Source organism: Aulostomus chinensis, chromosome 22 (genome assembly GCF_037954235.1).
Source record: "Aulostomus chinensis isolate RoL2024-O1b breed Wild chromosome 22, RoL_Achi_v1.0, whole genome shotgun sequence".
Classification (NCBI taxonomy): domain Eukaryota; kingdom Metazoa; phylum Chordata; class Actinopteri; order Syngnathiformes; family Aulostomidae; genus Aulostomus; species Aulostomus chinensis.
In genome coordinates, this window is record NC_141341.1 from 5,160,601 (window position 1) to 5,186,363 (window position 25,763).

A 25,763-nucleotide genomic window follows, 5' to 3' on the forward strand; every position below is an offset into this window, starting at 1 on the left:
ATATTTCTCTGCATTTAGCATATTTCATTACATTTTTAAAGATATATTCAAGGTCAAAACTCAGTTTCAGATCCACTGTTCAGCAACCATCCTCTGAGACTTTACACTCACGAGGAGCAACATACCAGCAAGTCAAAACACAGGAAGTAATGTCACAGCTTGCTGTCAAACCACGAAATGATTCTCTTGACATTTGCTTTTGTTTCTGTCAGCGATTCATAGAAGCTCTCTCAAATTAAATGTTTCCCTACCAGTAGGTGGTGCCAAAGGACTGAGAATATTGGAGACCATGACTAAGGACAAGTGAAGGCAGGACTGAGCCACTAAATGAGGAAGTGCAGCAATCTTTAATCATTGACAAGAACTGCAGTTGCTGCATCATTGTTGTTTTTATATGTTTCACTTAAAGTGTTCAAATTATACAATATTCAGTTGGTAATGGTACAAAAAACAACAGTGGGAATCTGTGGTTAGTTTTTTTTTTTTTTTTTAATTCTCTCATTCTTATTTGAAGCATCCATCTCATTCCAGTCAAACGCGTCTCCAAGTCAAGTAATCAACATCCCTTTTACATCATCAGTAGTTTCAAAAGTGCTTTATATCAGCACAGTCCTCACCTGGTCCCTTAAACCCAACATTATTACAAAGGCAACATAAACCCAGCCATCTTATCCACTGTAGCCTGTGACTCCATATTCATGAAAGGCTACAGAGACCAAGCATCGCTCTGTAAGATGTAGTCTTCACCAAATAGGACAAACAATGACAGTTACACTGCATCTCATGGTCCTTGAATCCCACTGGAGAAGACACCGGCGAGGATGTCGGTGGAGAAAACAGAACAGGAGTGTTTTTATGCCATTTCAAGTACAGTTTACACACCCACACCCAAACACACACACACACACACTCATGCACACTCACAGGAATGTTCATAAAAAATGTCTGGCACAGCCAAATTGAAGGACTAATTCAAACAGGCGCTCCCTTTAGGGCTCTTTCTATTTACTAAATAAAATCAAGTGCATCAAACCAGTGTCGTTTCAGCATTAAATACATTTGACATCCACTGGCACGATTCGTTTCGGCACATATTTCTAGGATGACAACCTTTCAAAGGCACAGTGACAGGTGAGTTTAGAGGGCATTATTAGTTTTACACAACGGGAAAGAAGAGTTTCCTGTCTGGGGGGTGGTGGTGGGGTGACTGAGCTTACTACACATGCTAATGAACGCTTCAAGTCTTCTTCAGGCAGCAGTCTTCCATGAAGAGAATTAATGGTGCTCTCTCCACTTTCCTCTCACATGATGGAGCATGTTAGGAAGCCACTGGTTTGGGGCAAAAATGCTGCTGACCTTACATTCCTGGCACCTCTCCTTTTTTTTTTTTTCCAGCACTCCTTCCCTAACATTTATTTTTCAACAGGATTTAATAATATTATATATTGATTGCCCATTAAGGTAACAATCTGTAGTGCAGCTTCATTTTGTTTTCAAGGAATTGCTTTAATGTCTTTGAAAGGCACTTCTTCATGTGCTGGGCAGTCAAATCCACCTCAGGTGTGTGATGGACTCCGTTTCGGTTGCAGAGGCACTTCGATGAAAGCAACATAAAAACGTGAACGTCAGACCAATTAAACCTCGCCTGGCAATTCCTCTTCACTCTCGCTACAATCCAGTCACTCACATAATTATAAAAACGCCGAACTGGCTCAATCATTGGCTTGAGGGGACTGCGCGTCACCTTTTCTTTACAGGCCATTCCTCTTAAAAAGGAGTGCAGACTTAGACAGATAGAGAGATACTAGGGAGCAGCAGAGGAGACATCCATTGTCGTAATTGCACTAGGGTCAAAGAAGGTCACTTGAGGTTCCCTGCTACATTCTTCCTTCCTCCTTCTACCACTCAAATTTCCACTGCTGGCTTTTGTCTCCTGGGTTGCACCTCCTCATCTGGGTGTCTGTACGGCCCTCCGAAGTGCGGTAGGCTGTGATGCACATGTCTGAGTGAGGGTGGTAGATGGTTCTGTCCTGAAACACGGAGGAAGAAGTAGCATGAGAATGAGTGTGAAGTTGAACAATAAATACATGGGTGTGTTTGCAGGGTTCCTGCAAATTTAAAACTGCTTGGAGAAATGTTTAAACCCCATTTCACAGCCCTTCTGAAAAAGGAGGGCGGACATTAATTATAGTCGTCTTTTTCCTAGGATCATAAACTGCACACGTAAATTATATTTAAAACCAAAAGACACATTTTAGATTAAATTTAAGACTTTCCAAAATTTAAATACCCAGCAGAGCCATGTGTAGGCTTGCATGATAAAAAGGAGAGAAATGAACAGAGAGATGTGGATGTGGGGATTTCTTACGTTTCTAAACTCCCAGACGATAGTGGATGGCTTGAGGTCGCCATCGCGGGGGCAGTGCCTCATCCCGATGGACGTCTGTCCCTCAGGCACCTCTGCACACAGCTCTGTCACCGAGTTGAAACGAATCTCATTCTGAGATGTGAATTCAAAGTACTGGAGAAGGACAAAAATGCGATCAACTTTAACAGAACACATCCCTGACGTGAGAAACAAATGTACTTGCCACCCTTCCCAGAGCCAGACCAGAAAATAGATAGCCTTCTGTTCTGTGTCCAGGATGGAGCTGGTGAGCCACAAAGATCAGCTGACTGCTAGTTAGCTTAGCACAATGAGCGGGAAGGCTGGTTAGCGTTCCTCCATCAAATACACTAAAGACAGTTTTGTCTGCATTAATATAAGTAGAGCAGTTGTGCGTTCATACAAACCAAGATTTGAAACCTTTTCTGTTTGGCACACAGAGCAGGAACAAAAGGTTCTGGAAGCTGATTGGACAAGACAGAGGGATGCTAAAGCTAAGCGAACTCGCCGTCAGCCAGTATCAGCTTCTTACTGCACATACAGAGGAGAGAAGCAGTATTTATCTTCTTGTCTGGCTCTTCTATTAGATGAGCGAATAAGCATATTTTCCAAAAATGGTCTTGTGTTCCTTTCCAGTTCAGTATGTACAGTACATCATTAATGTGCTTTTCTTTCTTTATTCCTGCCATTTATAAATTACTTTAGGAAGCAACCAGAGTGGAAAATCAGCTGAGTGAGAGATTAGAACCCAGCTCCTCCTCCTTTACAGTTGTTTCCCTACATTTCCCCTTCTACCTTAATCGCTCTTTGTGCAGAAAGATTTTTAACAGGCACAATCAGCACGTTTTTAAGTAGGATTAAAAAAATGTTTTCTCTTTCTCCACCTTTGGATCAGGTCATGGATAAGCCAACATTGGATATATATGTGTCAAGGGATCTCATCAGTAAAGACGGGGCTGTGGCTCTCTCAATCAGCCCCCTCCCTTCAGTGTCATTCCAACATCATAGTCCACAGGGACAATGGACACAGCACTCCCTCTCCTGCCAGTTAAACCCAGCTCAGGTCAGGTGATCCATCTTCATACATCCCCACCTTCCTCTTCACATCTCATACATCTTTCAAGCACGCAGACCCGCAATGGTCGTTTCTAATGAAAGACTCACTGGGGGTCCCCGTGTCTGGCTTCAGACTTATTTACCTGGACTGTGCCATTCATTGTACCTGCAAGGCTCATGTATCTTTTAAATGGAATGGTGGTTCTTATGTGGGTCAGACAGGGGAAAGCTGGAAGGGCCTTTGGACTTTTGTTTCAGCAGGGGAGCTATTGAAACATTGATTTTCAGTCACACATGGGGATCTTTGTGACTGGGGACACCTGATGCAATGTACCAGTGGGGTATCAGAGACATCAAGTAGGTCGGAGATTCACAGAAAGTAGACTCCTGCATTAAAAATACATCCTCACGGACAAATAATCTGCTGGCTGCTCAACCATCCATCACTGGGCTTGGCACTTTAAAACGACCGGTGATTCAATTGCAGGATATTTTGGGGCATGTGTGGATATGATGCCAAATCTTTTTTTTTTTTCCTTCATTACATTTAGGTCTGAACACGCCGGCGGAGAGCAATTTCCTGGTGGGAATCAAGTGCAGCAGTTCATTTTAAGGGGTTAGCGAGAGCGCTGACATTTCAAGGTTTCTCTCCAACTTGGCCAAGAGAGGTGGTGAAGTTGTGACAAAACAGAAGATGTATATCTGAGAAAAGCAGACCTGGAGAAATGAGAGAAACACTAGGCGCGGTCAGCTGTCCTCAAATGCCAGCGGTGTCTGCCAAATGTGCCAGTATTGAACCACCCCACACAAATCACCAGTGAAACAACACAACATCATAGGGCAGATAATCCACCACAGCACGTGGAGGTTGCATCATATTTTGGTATAAATGAATGTCCCACAAATCAGAACACTTTCATAGAGTTCAAACAGCGCTCACTAAGCTCACTGTGACCAGGTAGATCTCTCTCCACCACACATTAGATGGCGACGGTGAATGCGGAGACATTCTTGCCAATGTGTATAAACAATCGTGCATTTCTTCCAGTAATACCATAATATTATCGGACAAAATGGATCAAATTCTGACAGTGAGTTAAGTAATTTCGCAGAGTTATTATAAAACAGTAACAACGGAGTAGTGTATTGTGTAAAAATCAAAAATCAAATATGGCCGCCACAAAGACTTAGCCACAGTGACCCGGGATTGATGGGATCTAGGTTAGCGCTATTTGAAATGCATTCAGTTGCAGAAGGATTCAGTAGTAGTTCTGCAGGCAGTTACAGGGGCAAAAACACTTTGATAAATACAAGGTTTGAAAATCCAAAGGCTACCTGGTTTCCTCCCTGGCCGTGGCAACCAAACAGAGAAAGGTGGGCCCCTGTGGGACTGTGCTCTGGAGCGTTGTAGTCCAGACATTCGGAGTGAATTCCTAAACTCCGCACCTGGGGAGAAGAGAATAAGGAATATTAATCAAATTTATTCAACAAAAATAGGAACAAAACAACAATAAACACATCACACTAGGTTGAATGTAGCCAAATAATAATAATTAAAAAAAAGAAAAACCATTAGCATAATAGCCTATGGACTTTGTAGAAAAAACAAAAAGGGAAACGTAAATTCTTGACACCACCTAATATATACAAAACAACATTATATAAGAACCTAGACAGGCCCCTCAGGGCATCAAAATACCAGACTAATCAAATTCGACAGTATTTTCCAGCATGTTTTAATTCGGGATTAGAGGAATTCAAACTTTGGCATGGCATTAAAATTAAATTATCGTCAAGGTTTCAAGATGAATCACGGGCATTAACATTCACAGCATTGACTTGCAAAGTTATGTTTGCAACATGTCGGCTGCTGTAATCATTGCTATATTCTGATAAATTATTTCTTCTATCTCATGCATTCTGGAGTGCCTGGACTGGCTTCCTTTCTAGTTTGTCTCAGCACATTATTGACCTATAGATCAGAATACAGAGCAACAGTGTCTTCTCAATCTGTAATTTCTTCTTGGAAGAGTTTCTCATTGGTTTCATTAAGTCAGACACGAAGGTCACACACAGGACAGCGCCACACTGGCTCCCATGTTCACTCATCCAGTGAAGTAGAATTCTTTCCCCTGCTGTTTTCTACATCTACACACCTATTAATTAATCAATACTAAATGGATTACCCATCATTCTATGCTGTCATGTCATCGTGCCAAATTTCCACCTTCCTGAAATTTTATTTTCTTGTTTTTTTTACCCCCCCCCCCCCCCCCCCCAGCTTATGTGCCAATAAGCAGAAAAACAAATCCATCAATACCCTTCCAGATTTTGGACTGAACCCCCCTCTCAACTTAAGCTTCACAACTGTGAGGCAAGTGGCATTATTGTGTACGCTGAGACATCTTTCAGAGATGGACGCATCCCAGGAGTGGACATATCATCGCTTTCCAGGAATTCTGTGGAAAGAATTCATTACTTTCCAGGTGTCTGGATCATGTCACTCTTCTACATTTGTTTGAAAGCCCATGTCTCTTTTAATTCATGATTTTCATTTTCTACTGCAACTTTTCCATACCGTAACCCCCGCCTCGCACTCAGTTTCACACTCAAAATAGCTAAATTAAGGAAGCACAACATTTGCAGTAGCAGCGCTTTCTTACTTTCTGCAGCATTTATGATCTGTGGTGTTCACACTGATCCTACATAAGAGAAACAGAATAAATAATGAGACGGACATGAATGGCAGACACTCACAGCCCCGTGCCAGCCTTCCCTGTCCTCAGGCACATGTAGGTCAGGGTAGATGTTCTTCAGATACCAGTCAAAACTATTGCACTTTAGCCGCTCCCTCAACAGCAGCCGCTCTGATATGTCTCCATACGTCTCCTGTAAGAGAGAAGTTACAATGATAATGAAGTCATATTTGGCTGTCAGCAGAGGATGCTTCACTTATACCTCCTACTGACATAACATCAATTCATATCAGAGTTTTGACTTTGGGTTGGCTCTGTAAGAGACAGACAGACACACACACACACACACACACACAGTTCTTGAGGGGGTTGAATTGAGATTTTTTTGGTGTGTTTGAGGAATATCAATAAGTAACAGTAAGTAACAAGAAATAAAAATGAGAAAAATAATAATTCTTCAAAATTCTTCATTGAATCATTCCCTCATCAGTGCTTCTGCTGATGAGTGCACACTTTCACACACGCAACACTTTCACAAACACTCACCCTTAATATTTACCTTCTGGATTAAATGGCTGAATCCCTCACACTCTACAACCAGGACCTAATGACATCAGCAGGAAACTAACTAGACTGGTCAAGGTTCCTGTGCATATTATAGATAGCCATGTTTGCTCATTGAAGGAACACTACCTTTGGCAAATATTCCCACACCTTAGACCTCGGTGCTGCCAGGGAGCGGAAAATGTAAATACATGGTCTCACAGAAACGCTCAAGTATTTCAATCACAAAGTTAAAAATTCTAGACAAGAAAACTTTGTATGAGAAAACTGAGAACTTTGTATGATGTGGCAGACAACGCGTACACTGGTGCAAATAGTTCTGGGTCCACTAGGTAGCGCTCAAGAACACACATTCACGATGCATTATTAAGCTGTACACCAGGTGACGACAACACAATCGTGTCAAACTTGATGATGTTTGTCACGTCAAGCCTACATCGTGTCACTAGATGGCACTTTGACTTAAATTCAGCTTGTCGGTGTCTTCAGGTCTTGACCTTTATCAAATGTATGAAGTTGGAAAAGATCTGATCATGTGGTGTCCAGTTACCACGGCCTCCTCTTCTATGAAAAAATACAGAAATTGGCTGCATCGCCACGGTAACACTGTTTAACAAAACTCAAAATCTGCAAGTGTTTCTGACCAACTCTGAGAAGGATCTTGGAGGACATGAGAACGTAAATCTAACACGTCATTTCTTGTTGTTATCTGGTGCAGAGAATAATCTGCCCCAAAGGTTTACTGGTTCTTCCTTGGACCATTATGCACCCCTCTGACTATTTTGCTGATAATCAGCCTCATAGTTTTTGCATCATCTTGCTGACAGACAGAAAAACAATTTGACAAACATAGCCTCCTTGGTGGAGGTAATGAGATTTAAACCATTTTTAATCTGCCGTGAAATCTTCTTACACAGACCTTTCAAATTAAATCTACAAATCAAGGACAGAAGATTCGTGCTGGTTTAACAACAAGCAACCAACACCCTGGATGACAGTGAGCTTGTCATCTATCTGTCTGGATCTGGTGCTCTGTTAGCATCTATCATAGCAGCAGCGGTGTGATAAATTAGAGGCTGTCACCTGGTCTGGCGGTGATGTATTCAATGTCCCCCTGACCAGGTAATTTCTTTTTTGATCAAAGATCCCTGACATTAATTATAAATGTTTTCCTTTAGATCGTTGAAATTGAGATTGACATTAATTTTTGATGCCGCTCAATACGTTGAACGTGAGAGGCATCATATGTACACGCGTGTTGGGCCTCACACATGCATACGTCTGACCCCGACAAACTGGCAGGGTTTCATCATGCGCTTACACCACGACAGGTGAATCATGAAATATTAAGATTAAAAGCTCTGTTCTGCATTAACATGGTGCAATAAGGTGTAACACGCAGGTAACAACACAAATGTAAAGAACCGATTAAAACAACGCTCAATGCATACGGAGTCTATTCATCCAAATATGATTCAAGACTTGCAGTGTGGTGACCCACCTTTCTGGCCGGAGGGTTCCGGTTGTAGAAGTGTTGTTTATACGAGTCCATCCAAACCTCTGCAGCTCGCACAGTGTTCTGGAGGAAGTTGGGTCGAGCGTAAGGGGCCTTCTTAGGGAACACGTGACCCACATGAGAGCAGGGGTGAATCTCCAGACTGCCGCCACACTGCCACACCTAAGGGGGGGTCACACCATACATCAGGTAAGAAATCATCCTCAGTACCTTTTTAACAGTTTCTGAAATGTAAATTGCAAACAAGCCTAATCCTTGTACACATAATGTATATCTTAATATTCATTGATCCATTTTGGAATATTCATGAATTGACAAATGTTGAGTCAATGTTAAAGCAGAGGCCAGGCATGAACTGCTCCTAAAAGCAGCATGGACATCATAATGGAGAGTTGTTACGATGGAGAGCAGTGTTTCTTCATTTGTATACTCTGTACCACATGCTAACGTCACAACAATGACCTTTGGCTCTGTGGCTGTTATTTATGAGTCTGTACTGGAGTTCAGGTATCAAACATTGACCGCGAAGGATTATTCCAGCAGCTTGACACCAGGATTACCCAGAGGAGCCCCATATTGCTGGGTTCCCCTCACACTAAGATTGTTTTACATTGATATTGAAATTCATTAAATAAAGATGAATTGATAGGATAACACCCAGTAGCGTGTCTCGTCTTCCAGCACCTGGGGTAAACGGGTTCATTTTTGATGATGATATTTTTCCTGAGCAAATCCCATGCAAACGCAACTGAGTTCAATGTCAATGAAAGACTTTAATATAATTTTATCAAAACTGGGAATGTTTACAGTTCACTGCTTCATACAGCAGGTGTGTGTGTGTGTGTGTGTGTGTGTTAACATGCTTGGTGTGTATCAGAGCTTTAGCACGTGCACACGCGCGCGCGCGCACACACACACACACACACACACTCTTTGGGGGAAAGCAGAAGGCATGTGATCAAAGCTGCTTGTTGCCAATCAGGTTTCTCTTTGATGCGAGTTCGTTCAGGTTTTGAGTTGATCCACTGAGGATCTTTCAGAAAAGTTCTCCAGAGAAGAAGAGCAATACGACACCCCCTGAAAAACTGCAAAACACCAAGAGATGATTGTGTTCTTCCACCATGTAGAAAGTACAATGGGATGGTAAGTAAATGGGAAGGTGTACTAATACATGTTAACTAAGAGCTGTGATAGCCTGTGTGTGTGTGTGTGTGGGGGGGGGGGGGGGGGCAGTTACACGTGTGTGTAAGGTGCCTGAGGAGCTAATTGCAATATCCCGAACACATGTGGAGCCCTGGGAGTCAGAGCTCTGCAGGACAGAACAGTTCCACCTTCCAATTATACCCAAGAATATTACAGGACCACTGCAGGAAAGAGCTGGAGATACAGTATATCCAGGAGTACACATTGTGGACCCACCTAAGAACTTATCTGTACAAGATTTATCCACATTTTGGCACGGTGACCATGTGTCAAGCCATTTACTACATTCCACCTAGTCTTGTTTGGTTCAAAAGATTAGCACAGATAAAAAAATGGAACAGAATGAACTGAAGATTTAGATGATAAAAGTCTCTGTTACCTCACATGAACCTTATCTCTGGATTGCCTTGAGGGGCTTTCTATAAGTTTGCCACAGATGTCCACTGAGACTTAAAAAATGACATGGGGAAAAAAAAATGTTGGTGGTCAATGATCAGGGCCATTGTGACAGGCAGACCTCATGCAAGCGTTTGATGCGCTGTTTCTAGTTTTTGATTCCTCCACTCTTCCCTTGACAGCCTTCTAGAACCGTCACATTTACATTTGTCTTCCTGCATCTCTAACTCCAGAGTTCACAGCGAACCATGTTACATGTGAGACAGATGTCAATCTCTGTAGAGGGTCAGACTCCCTCGGTGGCAAAAACAAGCTCTTTCTTCCCCCAGTGCAGCGTTGGCACTCCATACAGGACCAAACCCAGCAATTTTTGTCCTCATTAATCATTTAGACACCAAAAAAGGAGAGAAGGGCCCAGGTTTAAAAATACTGTGATCATCCTCTGATTCAAATGCAACTATGACATGTGTGGCTACCGACACTATCCTTGAGAGCCTCTGTGAGAAACAAACAAAGCCCTTAAATTCATTTGCAGCATGAAAATTCCACCCCTCTTTCAACTGAGGCTTCTTGTTCAGCATAGGATAGCATTTGAATACAGTTCGGATTTATGGAATCAATTTGCATTGCATAATTGCTTGTTCCTTCACCGTGGAAATAACACCCTTACAGAATGAATGGTTGTTTACAAGGAATTTCTAAATGCACGGCTGCACTATGTTCTAATTACACAAGACAAAATCATTATCATACTGTATATCCACAGGCATTATATTACATCACACTTATAGAGGGAGAGCATGTTAGGGCAACCACTTAACCTTTGATCTAAAGTTCATTTAAGTTGCATATCCTGATAAACATATCTAGAGAAGACTTATCTTAAAAATATCATTGATTGTTTACTCAACTCAGTTTTGTTTTTTGCAAAATTAAACAAAAGCCACACTAAGCTAAGAAACTAAATAAAATATGAACTATGAAATTGGCAAGCAAGGCAAGTCTGAGTGGTCCTCCTCAGTTGCTTGAAATAACTCTGTTGAGTGCTGGGGTCTACTGGTGAACTTTTACCTTGACAATGTTGTACAAATCATAAAAGACATAAATGATAAAGTAAAATATGAATAATAACAGGGGAATCCTTGTGGAAAATAAGGAAAGTGCTTTTTTTTAACCTAACTCCTCTCATTGTAATGTTAATTTTTTAAAATATAACATTTATAAATCTTTTACCCTTTTGATATCTAATGATGGAGAGAACTCAATGTTTCTTTATTGCTGACAGCCATTTTAAAGTTTCTAACAAAGCCATTACTTGTTGCATCATCAATACGTGACAGCTGCTTCCACCCTAATTCGTTTAGCATTTCACTCCACACCATGATTTTTAGCATTCCGAAAAAGAAACAAAAAATGGAGCTGAAAATCCAATTCACTCAGCATAAATTATGCATTGCAAAAAGTCCCAGTGTGAGGCATTTTTGTTTCCCCATGCATAACCCATCACTCCAGGGAACAGCCCATGCATCTCCATACTGCAATCGCACACACACTATAAATCAGGCACACACATACACAAACAACTAACAACACCTACGACTCGCATTCTCCTGCTATTAATTCACACATATCCTCAAATCTGTGGCGATTTTGATTGCTGCTTGACAAGTGAAGAGTGACACGGATGTCACCAGGAGGTATCAGCCAATATCAGGGTGCAGTTTCAAATGCCTGTGCTGACTGATCAACAATGACATGTGTCTCTTTCACAATAACTACTCACAGGCTTTTAGCTGACAGGATGTGAGGTACACACAATGACAAAAACATGTCGATTAAATGCCAGCTGATCTTTATCAAGCTCAACACTGAGGTTGCAGAGGTGAAAATCTCATTTGTGTACTCCAGAATGCGGGAACCATGCAAAACTCACCCTGAAGGAGAGCTCCAGGTTTTCTCCTCCCCACACCTCCATGCCCATGTCATAGGTGCCAAGGTACTCAAAGTACGCCTTACTCACAGCAAATAATCCACCTGCCATGGTAGGAGACCTGGAACAAAATAAAGACGCTCCAATCATTTGATCATGGTGCAATAGTCATGTATTTAGACATGTCTTTAAAGACCAGCAATACCAAAGCGATGAATCATGCTGAAGTTGTAGCCTAATGGTTACTACAGCCTAGACCAGACAATTTCACAACGCGCAACTGTTGCACCGCCAAAATTTGCATTGCATTTAGTTGTGGTTGCTACCTCAACACACCCAGCTGACAGCAAGCATTGGCTTGAGGTGTCGGCGCCTAAAAGTTGATAACAAAAGCGAGGAACTGCAATCTGCTGTTTCCAAAACAAAATGGGAAGAACAAAGTCAGAGGGTGGATCTATAAATGGGTGGTGGTGGTGGTGGTGATTTGACTCAAATCTTGTTAAAGTGTACTGCAAGAAGAAATGGCAAAAAAATAAGTGAGTGCTGCATTCAAGAGCAGAGCTCCACACTCGCATGTGCTAAGCTGATAAATTGGTCTCCCATGGAGGACTTTATTTGTGTGTACCACAAGCACTGATCCTACAACAGAATCAGATCAACAAACAGACAACATGTCAGATAATCTGGTTAAGCTTGCCTACTTTTATGGGTTTAAAGTACAACTTTTGGCCCTAATTTAATTTGTAGTAGTCTGCATGCAGAAGGCAAACAACAGAGTAGTGAGGAGACAGTTAATGAGCCGTAAACAGACGATGGTCATGAGTGATTATTGTGAATGCTCTTATTATTTGGTGCTTTGTTTGTGATGACAGCTTTGTTCAGCTGTAACAGAGCAACCTGTGCCTAATCGCTGTCCGATGTGCTCCGTGCCGGAACATACACCCTCTGCGTTTCCAGGACTTCTTCATTTACAACCTGCTCCCATGTGAAGAGATCTTGTAAAGTATCGCGCTGTCACCTGAGAGGGTCGATACGCAACTTGCGTCTCTCGCGTTCCACCTCGGGGACCAAGTGCCACTGAAAGGTGAGTCTCCAGTCAAAACCACCAATCATTGGCTCATCTGTTTGCATGTAAAACTCAAAGGTGTTCCAGTCAATGGTGTCAATAACAGGACACACGATGGTACTGGCGTTCTGTCCAATCCTAATGAAACAGTAGAGATAGAATAACGTGCAGTGAGAAGGGAGGGAGCACAGCTTTCAGTGTATTCACCATGACTTTGCACATATTCTACCACTTCTTCATTTTTGGTTTAGATGTTTCGGAAAAGCCTAACACGGCCAACTCACCTTTCCAACAGAGGCTCGATCCATCCAGGGACACACTCACAGTGGCAATCAAGAAATGTCAGAACATCGCCCGTAGCGTAGGTAGCTCCAATGAGACGGGCCCGAACCAATCCCTCTCTTTTGTTGGTGCGGATGAGCCGAACACGCTCCAGATTACTGATGTACTCCGCTAGTTGGGATTTCAGGTAGCCTATCACATAACACAAAAGCAAACATACATATGGCCATCATGAGTATGTGTGGAGTCTTGCTTCATGTACCTGGTAAATGTTCGTCCAATACTTAATTGCACTTTTCTCCATCCTGATCTGTAGCCTAATGCTTTTGATTTGCATTTTTTTTTTTAATGAGATGTAATAAGACATCTTCTTGTAAAGATGAATAAATTAAAAATACAGAGACTTGACGATTCTGGCTCAGATGGAACTAAAAATGTAATCTCAGAAATCAATAAATACGTTGAATTTTATTTATTATTTTATAGTCATTGCCAGTATAAAAAAAAATGATAACTGAAGATTGGTGTTGACATGAACACCTTTAGTAATAGTTTTAAATAAAAACTACATTAAAACATTCCTCCAATACCCTTTATCAGGTTGGTTGACTAAAACCTAACAAGAAATAGTACACAATAGAAACATGGAAATTTGGCTAAAATTAAAATGCATTTTAGTCAAAAGACCAAGACTAAACTTAATGAAAATCTGCTCCCATCCCAAGAGACACATTAATAGAATAAAATGAGACAAAAATAGTTATATATTATTTTTCTAAGACAAGGCTAAATGCTTTTGCTAAACGAAAGCCAGAATCAATAAAAACAGAATGAGGATGATTGAATGACGGACATTTGATGCAGGACTAAAAATAAGAAAAGAAAAAAAAAACCAGCAGCAGCAGCAAGAGCAAACACCTACTACTTCTGAACACATTTCACAATGCACTCAAATTTCACAATAGAGGCTAAAAACAAACTGTTTGGCCTTTGTGTGTTAGGCCCGGCAAAACCAGTCTGGTCTGCAGCAACTGGTTTAGTTTGGGACTGACATGTCTCACATTCCATGTGGTTGGAGGAGAGGAAATGATGTCATGGCAGCTCAGTAAGGCCTGAAATCATCCTTATGGCGTAATGTCTCTGACACACTCAGACTCATACTAATTCACTTAGAACCGACAAGACTTCAGCGCTGAGGAAGACTGTGGGATGCAGTTGAAAACTCAGAAGGCCCATTAGTGGAACCACCAATGATGTTGCAAAGGTGACTTTTATTTACCTTCACCAGGAAAGTACTGGGCTCACTAACAATGGTCTATCTGACAGTCAGAAACCGCTAAAAGTTGGGGTAAGAGTTTGGTGGGATGACAGAATTTCCGTTTAGGAAAAATCAATTTTGGAGTTGAAACCATATCTAAGGATGTAATAATACCTTGGTGGAGGTACGCACTTGCCAAGTGGTTTCTGATTTAAATACAAAATGGCCTGAAAAACAATTACTGCCATGAGAGCAAAACCTCAACATTCCCACAGATATAAACACACACACTGGAGCAGATGGAGAATATGACACAATAACAAAAAAACATCTCAGCAATTAGAATCTAAGATCTTTCTCACAGCAATATCCGCGTAGTCATGCATTTTAACTTTTAAAACACTTACCTGGAAACATCCAGTTTCCATCTAAAGGTAACTAAAAAAAAAAACTAAAAAAAAAAAAAAAACCCACACACAAAACATTCTGTTCCATCTTGTTTTGAAGAAGTCTTACTTTTTACTTCTGGAAAATATTCAGAGATGTTATGTATTCTTTGTGCCATAGACAGTATCCTCATTCTTTATATAGCACCTTCTTGTTACACTTCCTTGTAGCCTGTCAATGTGACACAGATCCAGGAACAACAGAGGTTTTATCTGTCCGCTACACTAAACAAGGCCAAGACTGTCAGTCCTCTTTGTTCTAAGCCTGAGCAACTTTTTTTTTTTTTTTCCAGACACAAAATGACACATTGGTGTATTTATGACTGTAGAGCTTCAGACCTCGGTCACTGTAGTCATCAATTAGGATGATCTCTTTCAACAGGATGGCAGGCGTGGTCTCCAGGACACTGTGAATAGTCCTCAGCAGGGTGGACCAGGCCTCGTTGTAGAAGGCAATGATCACGGATGTGGTGGGTAAATGCCTGTAGTCAAACTTCTTACTTCGACATCTGAGGTATTATTGTGGGTGGCATGAAGGAAGATACAGAGCAGACACAAGTAATAATACACATAAGTATACATGTAAAATGGTTTCCTACATGAACTTATAGAAGTATTTTTTAAACGTGCCAGCTCCAGGAAATAATATGTCTGGTTTAAATCCAGATGGCAGTCATTAGGCAGTCATAAAGATGGGGGTGGGGAGGGTACCACACCAATGAGCAACATACCACAGCAGTGCTCGGGGAGAGACCACAGAATCCTGAGCAAACACACATGAAGCAAGGAGAGGACAGGCGAAAAACTAGATAAAAGTAAGTGTCCAAGAGTGTGGAGACCAACTTCAAAAGGAGACATGGAAGGGAAACATGAGAGCTTTTTTTCTCCCAGGGAGCTCTATTTTTGTGATGCAGTGACTGTAGCCACACTTTGGCAAAGGTTGAATGACTTTTGGCAATTTTGTAGCGTGAAGCCCATCCCACATCTATGACGCTGCTGGAGCTGGGCTGGGATCGAGAGGAATACATTATCCTCTGGTGCTGCTGAGGAGCAATCAATTCAGCTTGTTTCATTTCCCTCTGAAGCTCTGAGTTTCCAGTGCTGCAAGAGTTTCATGATGAGAGACTGCCACAAAATAAGCCCCCATGGGGAAACTAATTATGGAGTGGATGCTAAACACTACAAACAACTACCTTCAAATACATCATCCTGGGCATGCATGGGACATTTGCTCACAGTGTTGCTAGACATGAGGCCAACTGCTGAGCTGTTTGATATCTGTGAATGATGCTGTGCTGCTGAGCCCACAGGCCAAAAATATTAACCAAGAAAAAGTCTTATAATCAGGATCTGTTAATGCAAAAATGACACACAGCACAATTGTGCCCGACCAGGTTATCATGAGGGGTTCAGCTGTGGCAGATTTTAACAGAATGACAATTGTCTCATAGATATGATTTTGTAGTCAGTAACTACAACCCTTTAAGAGATAAAAATGTTTTTTTTGTTGTTGCTGAAAACATAAGTTGAACATTGTCACATTTCTGAAAAATGTTGTTTTTAAAGGGTTCATTTTTTGCCTGAACAAGCTACAACTGGTCCCTTTTGTCTATGGTTGTCACAAGAGCACATACTTCAGTACCCGGTGAAACAGCAATGTTTTTCTCCAGTTTCAGTGTTGGAGATACTGACCTTCCATGGTGTTGAATGGTCAAGTTTGGTCATTGATTTGTGTAAAAACAAACAACTAAACAACTTAAAGCAAGGCACACAGTCTAGCATCGGCCCTGTGTAGTGTGCACCCCAGGTATTAAGACAGTGGGATGGGGTTATGATCCAAATGTAACCCTCCCGATCTGCTGGCAGACTCACTGGTGAGAACCAACAACCCCTGGTGACCACGTCTCCCACATCATTTTTACATCCAGACTCATTTGTTCTACTGCTTACATTTTTTTTTTCCTGTCGTGTGTGTGCCCAGCTTTATGGAGAAATAGGAACAATCTCTTCTGGAGCTCTTCAACCAGCCAGAGTGAGAGACAATTCAACAGCCCTAGGGAACAGCAGGCACCAGCCTCCGTTATTTCAGCAATGTCATTCCCTCTGTCAGAACCAAAAGCTCCCCCTCCACTCATGCTAAGGAAGAAAGCATGTCCTTCCTTCCTCTAATGACACTTTCTGTGAATAAACTGCGCCCTGTTGTTCTGAAGCACTGGCTTGTCCTGATTAGAAACAAAATGCACCTTCAATAACACTGTAACACTTCTATTATGATAGAATTTCATACCAAGATGAAATCTTCATACAAATGTGGATGAACAAAGCACGAATTCTAGTTCCTGTTCCTAGTTCTAGATCCTTGCTAACACACTGTCCACCTGTCAGCTTCAAAACTGCTAACCCAAACATTAGATTGAGCAGAAAATGAAAAATAGATTGTGCCTGTCTGCGTTTGTGTACCACAGGATCTTTTAAAATATCCACAAAATGCTGCCACAGAATGCTTTTATGCTCAGGCCTGATAACCACATCTTTCTCTATTTATACGTATTTTTTTGAACATTATCTTTGAATTTGACTTTCAGCAATGCAGGCACTTTTCTCAGCCCAGCCACAAGATCAAAGCATTTTATCAAACTAAATTTGGACAGTCACTGCCTTGCCAATAAAACTGCTTATTCCATTTTCACCTGGCAAACCTCTGAGATTCTGTCTATAGTTTAAAATCCCAAACAAGACAATTAAGAGTGTATTGCTCGTGATTAAGGTGCAACTAATATTCGCTCCTTTGATACACTCCAGAGCTCAGAAACACAATGAAATTATGACTTCCAACCCATTGATGAATACCACATCTGGCTTTCATTAGTAGGCGAGCTGGAGAATGATAAGATGAAAGGAGGTGCTTCTAATAAAAGACATCATCATACTGGACTGCCAACATCACTGCAGGGAATGGAGGCTCTGCAGGGAATAGAGGTGGACAAGAACTCAGAGAACTGCTAACACCAGCTTCAATAAGGCATAAGACCTCTTCTTCTTGTTTCTAGTCGTTACTGGAAAAGTGAATCCAGTAAAGCGCTTAACTTAATCTCTATTGTATCCCCCACACAGCTGTACAATCACTATCACCTCCATGCAGCATCCAAGGCCAGAAATGCATGTGTGTTTTTGGTAAAAATCTCAGAGAAAATAAACAATAAAAGTGATTTGTGGAAAAAACATTATTGAAGCCAACTGAAGCCATGGACTATTAGTCAGCAAGTGACTAATGGGTCATTCTGGTGTGAGTTGCCTTTTTTGTTCTACTTACTCGTACATCCTGTGGTCCTGAATGTGCCGGTGGAGGGATATCTTGTCGCTGACATAGATGTTAATGGCGTAGCGTTCCACGCTGTCCTGCTCCTGTTTCTTTTCATCAGGACTGAGGTTGAGGTGTGTGGCTCGACCCCACTCCCCCGGCGCATTGTTGTCTGGTGGGGGCTTAACATAGAGGGGTCTAGACAGCTGCCTGTCAGCCCCGCTCTCCTCTCTGGAGAGCTGTCGCGCCAGACGACTGCGGTCCATATCTTCCTCTTCCTCTGGGGACAATGAGGGGAAAGAGGACCGTGCTAACAGAAGATAGCCAAGCCACAGCAACCACAGGAAGAAGACAGCCTTTGCCAGGACACCCAGTTTTCGAGAGCAGCGTCCCCTCATGATGGCAGGCCCCAGGGAGGCACCGCCACCAGTTGAATGTCAGGGTGCCCTACAGGACACAAGACTCTGGAGAAGAGAAACAAAGAAATACAAAGTTGAACAAGTCAGAATCATGCAGCAGACATTTACATTAGGGCCCGACCGATTTAACGGCCGGACGATTAAATCGGCCGATTATAGCCCGTTTGAGAATAATCGGTAATCGGCCTAAACTGGCCGATAATTGACGATTTTTTTCAGAATAAAATGCCGGGAATAAGACATGGTTTCACTTTGAAAGGAAGGCCTTGTGAATATTTTAATTTTGTTCTTATAATTCTTGCCCCACACTACCTTATTCTTTTGCAGTTGTTTGTTTCAAAGATGTAAGATGAGCAAAAAAGTTGTACGTTAACTTTATTGTTTGCACTTTATTTTAAAAACAAAACAAAAACACCACCACCAATGGTGCCTTGACTTTCAGGAGGGGCTTGTGAAGATTTTAATTTTGTTCTTAGAATTCTTGCCCCACACAAAATACCTCATTCTTTTGCAGTTGTTTTTTCATTGTTTTCAAAGATGTGAGATGATGAATAAAATAGTTGGATGTTAGAATCACTGTTTTGCACATTATTATTGTTATTATTATTATTATCTTAAAAAGCTAAGGGTTCATGGTTGTTATGGCTACTGTGTAAATATGCTGTTTGCTTCAGCAATAAAAAGGATTTGAGATTAATTTCCTTTGTAGAAGTCTGAAAGGCTCAAAAGCAGCCATTTGTTTATATATATATATATATATATATATATATAAAATTAAGTATATGTTACCTAAATCAATACAATTTTAAAATCTAATAAAAAAAATCAGCCGATTAATCGGTTATTAGATTTTTTTTCCCTCAAATAATCGGCATCAGCTTCAAAAAAATCCATATCGGTCAGGCCCTAATTTACATAAAATGACCCTTGTTTGATTTACATACTATATATTGATTAATAAAATGAGACCTGCAGAATACTTCATACAGGCTGGTCCCATCACAGAGAGGAGTATATCACTTGCAGGGTCACTGAGAAAAATGTCAACCTTTTTAGTTACACAGATTTGAAAATAGTCCAACAGCTTCAGATTCTGATCTCATCCACCCGAAACTTCAAGTAGGAAGTAGGACGTCCTCCCTGCCACCTCTCATTTTCAACTGGTTATCTGAGCTAAAGTTGAAGATGAATGGTGGTAGAGGGGTGGGCCAAGCAAGAGACCGTTCATTTCTGTCACGGATCCGAATCGCTGCATTGATCTAGGAATCATCTATTATTCACATTCAAGATTAAGGGCATTTAATTGACTTGACTACTTGAAGGCCAGAGTGGATGAGATCAGACTCAGAAGGTGTTCAACTACTTTCAGATCTTTCAATTTCAATTCAAATCAGAGGTAGCAGTTCCAACAGGGAACCTCAAACTTCCTTTTCCCACACGACCTCTCTACAGCATTTGTTGTAAATCCGTCATGTCGCCAGCAGTACGCTAGAGCAGTACCTATTGTTTGAGGGGTTAGACCATTGGTTATGTGACATCATGAATCCTGCCTGATAATCTGACTATGACCTGAGCGTTCAGATTTTAATCTCAATCATCCTGATAACAAATCTGCTTTGACAGACTTCAAATGCTGCACTGCACTTCCTGGAGGAACCAGCAGTGCGCACACCCAGGCTTGTGGGATGAACGGTTACTAAGTTAACTGAGGCAGAGCTATACAGTACATACAGACACATACGCAGTAATGTCTTGCATTTACATTTAGATATTTAGCTTTGAAGTTAAAATGTTCACCTACAAGTTCAAATCTGAGAAAAATTATTTATGCCTCAATTCACAAGCTCACTGAGGACACACAACCTAAATAGACCAGCTCGCCAAGGGAACACATCAACATTATACATTCCAACCCATGAGTACTCCATAATAATGCAAGAATAATATTTCTAAATTCTCCTATAATATGTTGCACAAAAGGTAGAGTTGAATATTTACACAAGAACAGACAAACACAAAGCCTTTCTTCTCACCAGAACACATTTGCCAATGTTATAAATCTATCAGAACCAGTGAATCATTCCAACAGTTTGTGTAGCTTCTGAGAAAAATCATGTGGGAAAACAAGGGTACAAGCATTTTCCTTTGAGACAAATAAATCTACGATGCATTGTGTAGTCTCAACGTCAAAGGGAACTCAATTTACACTGGAGTCCTTCAAGGCAGCAGCACAGCCCTTTCACTCCAGCCTGGGCCCTGGCCAGAGGACTTGGGAGTCCTGACATTACAAAATGGAGACGCCTGCAGACAAAACCCCCTTTATTGGCTGTCCATCACACCTTCCACTCTCCCTGAATCCGATAGCCTTAGTGAGGGGGCTGTTTGGATAGAGCCGGATGGGACAGAGGGCTTAAGATGAAGCTTAAATCATGCCCCACTTTTTGGCTGAGTGCAGATGAAACTAAAAGGATGCACAAGATAAGCTGCAATATGTGCTTCATGCTCCTACAACAACAAAAACAGTCAATAATTTATGATGCAACTACAAAAAATAAACAAATAATGTGATGCTGGGGTCACTTTGGTCTCCGATGTTCAATGACGTTTAAGACTCCACTGCTCTCCATGGTTAAACTGGAATGAACAGTGTGTGTGTGTGTGTGCGCTGCTTTATGGCTCATTTCCTCATTAGGAAAAATAGGGTGCGTTATCCAGGTTACATAAAACAGCAGTCTAAGAAAATTTTTTTTTTTTTTTTAAAGCAACTCTCCACACAAACCCATTTCAGACACAAGACGGGACTATTTTCAACAACATAAACTGCTCGAATTCGTGTATGCAGGACTGAGAATCAGAGTTTAGGGAGCCGAGCTGTGAGGAGGGACTCAGTCACCTCATCACTTTGTCATCCCGCACATCCAAATAAAGCTAACAAACACGAACCATGTTGTACAAGACTTTGCTGAAGTGTAGTTTAAAAAAAAAATGAAAGCAAAATTCTCTCGTGTTCATAGCAACACCCGACGTCAGAGCAAGTCTATCGATCTTTTAGACAATATCCTTGTCGTTTACAACTCACCAGAAATCTGGCGACAGAAGGAAATGCGTCTCAGTCAGGAGTGTGACGTTAGCAACAGTCAACGCGCTCACAGTTAAGCAACAAGTCTAGATCAAACTGAATCAATGTAAGGCTCAAAATGAAATTTTTACCAAAGATTGACTTGATCTGATGTCCATGAACGCCTCTTTAAATACGTAGAGCAGCGCGAGAGAGGATGAGTGAGAAGTTCCCCGACGACATCTAATACAAACAACCAGCCACACAATGACGTCTTTTCCTTTTTAACCTGGCTTTATTCTAGTTGCTAAGTTATTAACCCGCCGTCTAACTGTGTGACTGTACTGGTAAACAAGCAAGAAAGTCAGCAAATAAAGTTGTAAACTCTGGTTTTAAAATGACCAAACTATACTTCGGACAGAGCGTACGATGCACTTACAAAAGCAGCTTTCTTTCAAAAAAATAAAATGGCGTCGTTACTAAAATATTATTTACCTTGACAACAAGTTACATGTCTCGGAGTGTCTGCGAGGCTGGTGAGGCCGTTTTTTTGTCGGGCCGACTGTGGTTGTCTTCCAGTTAAACCACTGCCTTGCAGATGTCAGCATACCCACATCCCCTGCTCCACGTTGGTCGTCTGACCGGCACCAAGTCTGCCATAACAGCGACACTCCCCGGTAGGACCTTTCAAAATAAAAGTCAAACACAGTGTATTTGAGTTCATCATTATGTCTGAAATCGAGTGAAGCATTTGCAATGGATATCAGATGTTCCATTAACTAATTAATAAGTTATAATTGATAATCCACACAACAATTGTTAATTGTTTATCTTGCTAATCAAGCGTTCGATAAGTGGTGGAGCAGCAGAGTTTAAGGGGAATATAAACAAACAGTGCTACTTTATGTGACCATTTGTGTATAAGTATCATTTGATAATGAGTGGGAATTTGAATTGACCTGAGTATTTAATGTATCAATTCTTTTCTATTTTGATGTGGTGCGTATTTGTATTTCATAAAGTCAGGTGGGACGGGTGTGACCCCCCCCCCCCCCCCCCCGACCCCTCTGGATAGTCCGGTCCACCTAATTACCTGAAGCGGGAGAATATTTAGAAAAAAGCTTGTTTCTTGCTCGGTAAAGTTCGGTGTTGATGTAAAGATGACAGTTAGCTACAGGTTGGTACCCTGCACTTTACCTCAGTCTCCTACTTCCCTTAGTAAAAAATGTCGAGTAAGTGCTGGGCATTCCGACAGTATGCATGATTAAATAACTTCAAATTTCACGATAACATGACTTCAATAAAAAACATATATTTACCATATTTAGAGCAGACATTGATTGGGGGACACCACTTCCGGTTCGGTAGCTTTGTCTCTCTGAACTTAACGCAGCAGTTTATGCTAACTCGTTAGCTGTCATTTACCTCCGCGGCGACTGTCTTCATGTTTAAACTGCGTTTCCTGCGATTAGATTTTCGAGGGTGGCTTAGATTCCACCCTTTACAGTATTTAGAATGTTGGCTGACATTGCAGTGTTAGTGGGAGCTAAAAACTTTCACATATGTGTGTAATGTATTTAAAATGATCAAAATATTTTAAGAAATTGGGAGTTAAAAAAATCATCGAAAATGAAATTGCTAAATAGTGTTTTACTTCTAAATGAAATATGTGCAGATGTTGCCACACATTCACGACTACGAACATACAATTAATACAAGTGGGACAATACAAAATTTTTAGAAATTAAGCAAATATGGTAAACTCATCCATACTGTTGTTTCTATCAGGCAAATAAATACAAGATATTTTTTTGTATTTATTTATTTGTTTACATTTTTAAATGATTTCTAGGTTAATTTTAACTGAGCTTTCAGATTTCGTATTTTATCATGGCTTCTTTTTAGCTTGGAATATGTTTTCTACAGGTTATACCATCTAAAATCCTGTTTTGAAATTTCCAAAAAGACTGAAAGGATCTATTCGTCTGCTGCATGAATAAACACTTACTCACTTACACACACGCACACACACACCAACAGCCCTTGTGTGTGTTTGCCATTACAGGCTTGGTTTGTTTTCCCATAGTCTCTAGGTCCTGCTCAGGCCGGACCACACTTCGCCGCAGCCTGTTGTTAGGCAGACACCTGCATCAGCTGGTAACTTGCCAGCATCTTCTATTTCTCCTTCTCTTCCCCCTCCTTCCATGTACCAATTGACACCTCCCACCCGGGAGGCTGATGGGCACCCATCCGGAGCTGAAAAGGGTCCCATTTTTGTGATGGGGATCTAGGGCTTTCACTGCTACAAGGAGGGTTCTTGTACAGGTCTTTGACCTTTACCATGTCAAACTATTAATGAGTTTAAGGATGCAATGTGGCCTCCTTGCTGTATTCATTACATTTTTAGGGAAAAGCAGATGAACTTTATAGTTCTACATATTTTTTTTTCAGAGAAAATCTTAACCAGATGATTTATCTGAGAAGTCTGGCATCTTTGCCCTATCTCTGTCCTTTAACATAGAATCTTTTGATAGGTTGGTCAGAGGCTGACTAAGCCTGTTGTGGCCTTTTATCATAATCTGCATTTGGATGCGGCTCAGCAGCTGCAGAGATTATGATTGAGATCTCTTTCAGTCGATGGATCTGAAGAACGCCAGTCAAGCGGATTTGAAGAACAGCATCAGTCAGGATTTGACCCGGTGCCACAGGCAGAAAGTTCAGGAAGGAAAGATCCCCATCTAGTGACCGCATGGAATACTTCACATTCAATTACAACTCAGCCAACATAGGAGTGATGGCTTGCCATTTAATGGCGGTAACAACCTAATCCCAAATTGGTTTGCTGAGGAGAACAATACGAAGGTGGAGATTTTCTCAGATAGCCTGAAGTTTAAATCCCTCTGGAGCCAATTTGCATCCAACTGGCCAATATTTGCATCCTGCGCTCTTTTCCTGAACCCCCCAACTTTCCTACAGTACTCTATAGGACTAAAAATAAATTGCTGCTTATAAAATAAACATCTACTGTCAGGATCCACTTCCTTTGGAGGAAGGTTTTGTAGCTGCAGCTGAATAATGTATGCAGAACTGATGAATTTCTGTTACCTGTTGATAAAGACTAATTTGAGTAAGTCATTTAACCTCTAAAAATTAGAATCCCACAGATTACATGCATGCTTAGTTGGCTAATGGAATAGTCAGTGCGAGACCTACATAAAAGCATCGCGATGCCATTTAGTTCTCTGTAACTACATTCAATTACAGCTCTGTTCACGTTTGAACTGACTAACTGTTGGGCCAGTGATTTCATTAGCTGCATGTCCTTTGTGCTTGATGTTCATTTACTCTGTTCGTGGAATAAATCACAGTGAATAGAGGTCAAATCGTGAGACCAAGGTCCTTTAATTTAATGGAGATGGATTCTGGCTCATACTCTCCCTCAGCTTATTAGCTCTTCATAGAGCTGGAGACACACTGACCTTCAACCGTAAAAAACGAATATGGTTATCAATTAGTGATTTTGATGGCGGAGGTCTGGCTCCTTTTATGACCTTGCTCACAATATAGCTGAATGGCCTGTTTTAACTGAGACCAGCCAGATCTAACTCAATGAGGCATGTGTGCTTTGAGTGATGGGAGGGCATCAGTTAGAGGGGCATCCTTATGCCCTCAGTAGCGGTTCACACTTGGTTTAGGCTGAACCTCACTGACAGGAACTGAAAGACCAAGATGGAATGCTCTGGACAAACCTTTTAGGCTGACAACACCCCCCCCCCCCTAAAAAAAAGAGCAGATTCATTGTCTGATGCTGTTCACCTTCAAGCAGGCTTGTGCGTCTGGTGGTACCAAGGCATCTCACTCAGTCAGATGACGATATAAAAGAATAGATAGGGTATGAAGTGAAGGAAAAGGTGTTTTTACCCCTTCTGAGAACTTTCCCATCACCAACACTTTGTAAAGAGGGTACATCAATAACTGTTAGGTAATGATTTGTCAGAAAGGTGCTGAATAAGCATCACTTATCAAACATCATTTTTATCACTTAATCTTGAACATCACCTACACATCAGCAGGAATTAATGGAACATCCATCCCTTGACTTCACCCTTAACCCTAACCCCACCCCAACATCCCCTCTAGTTTGGCCATCCATCTTTGCTGTAACCTTTAAAGTCATGAATGTCGT

At 41.3% G+C, this 25,763-nt stretch overlaps 2 protein-coding genes across 4 annotated transcripts in view; one reads left to right on the forward strand and one right to left on the reverse strand.

Annotated features, from left to right (window-relative positions):
- Positions 1-403: 403 nt before the first annotated feature.
- galnt4 (polypeptide N-acetylgalactosaminyltransferase 4) lies at positions 404-22,237 on the reverse strand. 2 transcript variants are annotated; one of them, XM_086192500.1, is made up of 11 exons: positions 21,730-21,848; positions 18,113-18,564; positions 15,139-15,308; positions 13,098-13,287; positions 12,766-12,951; positions 11,751-11,868; positions 8,204-8,380; positions 6,200-6,331; positions 4,778-4,888; positions 2,369-2,521; positions 404-2,030 (listed from the first exon to the last, which is right to left on the reverse strand). In XM_086192500.1, exons 2-11 carry the CDS (start codon positions 18,496-18,498, stop codon positions 1,899-1,901), a joined length of 1,755 nt encoding a protein of 584 aa, XP_086048626.1. In that variant the 5' UTR covers positions 18,499-18,564; positions 21,730-21,848; the 3' UTR covers positions 404-1,898. The 2 variants fall into 2 exon arrangements, with proteins under 2 accessions (XP_086048626.1, XP_086048625.1); XM_086192499.1 differs by lacking the exon at positions 21,730-21,848 and adding an exon at positions 22,073-22,237 and having other exon boundaries at positions 405-2,030.
- The window catches only part of rmp24 (ribonuclease MRP subunit p24), a 45,584-nt gene continuing 41,881 nt past the window's right edge, over positions 22,061-25,763 (forward strand). The window contains exon 1 of one of the 2 annotated variants that reach the window (XM_086192505.1): positions 22,061-22,254. The gene's annotated coding sequence lies outside the window, so the exon portion shown is untranslated. Of the gene's footprint in view, positions 22,255-22,686; positions 22,755-25,763 lie in introns of those variants that run through there. The other variant, XM_086192503.1, reaches the window with a different exon arrangement.

Coding starts and splice junctions, on each gene's coding strand:
- galnt4 (XM_086192500.1), bottom strand. CDS start 18,498: ATGAGGGGACGCTGCTCTCGAAAACTGGGTGTCCTGGCAAAGGCTGTC. Junction 13,288..15,138: donor TGATGACTACAGTGACCGAG/GTCTGAAGCTCT, acceptor GTTATGTGATAG/GCTACCTGAAATCCCAACTA. Junction 2,522..4,777: donor ACGGCCAGGGAGGAAACCAG/GTAGCCTTTGGA, acceptor GTCCTTCTCCAG/TACTTTGAATTCACATCTCA.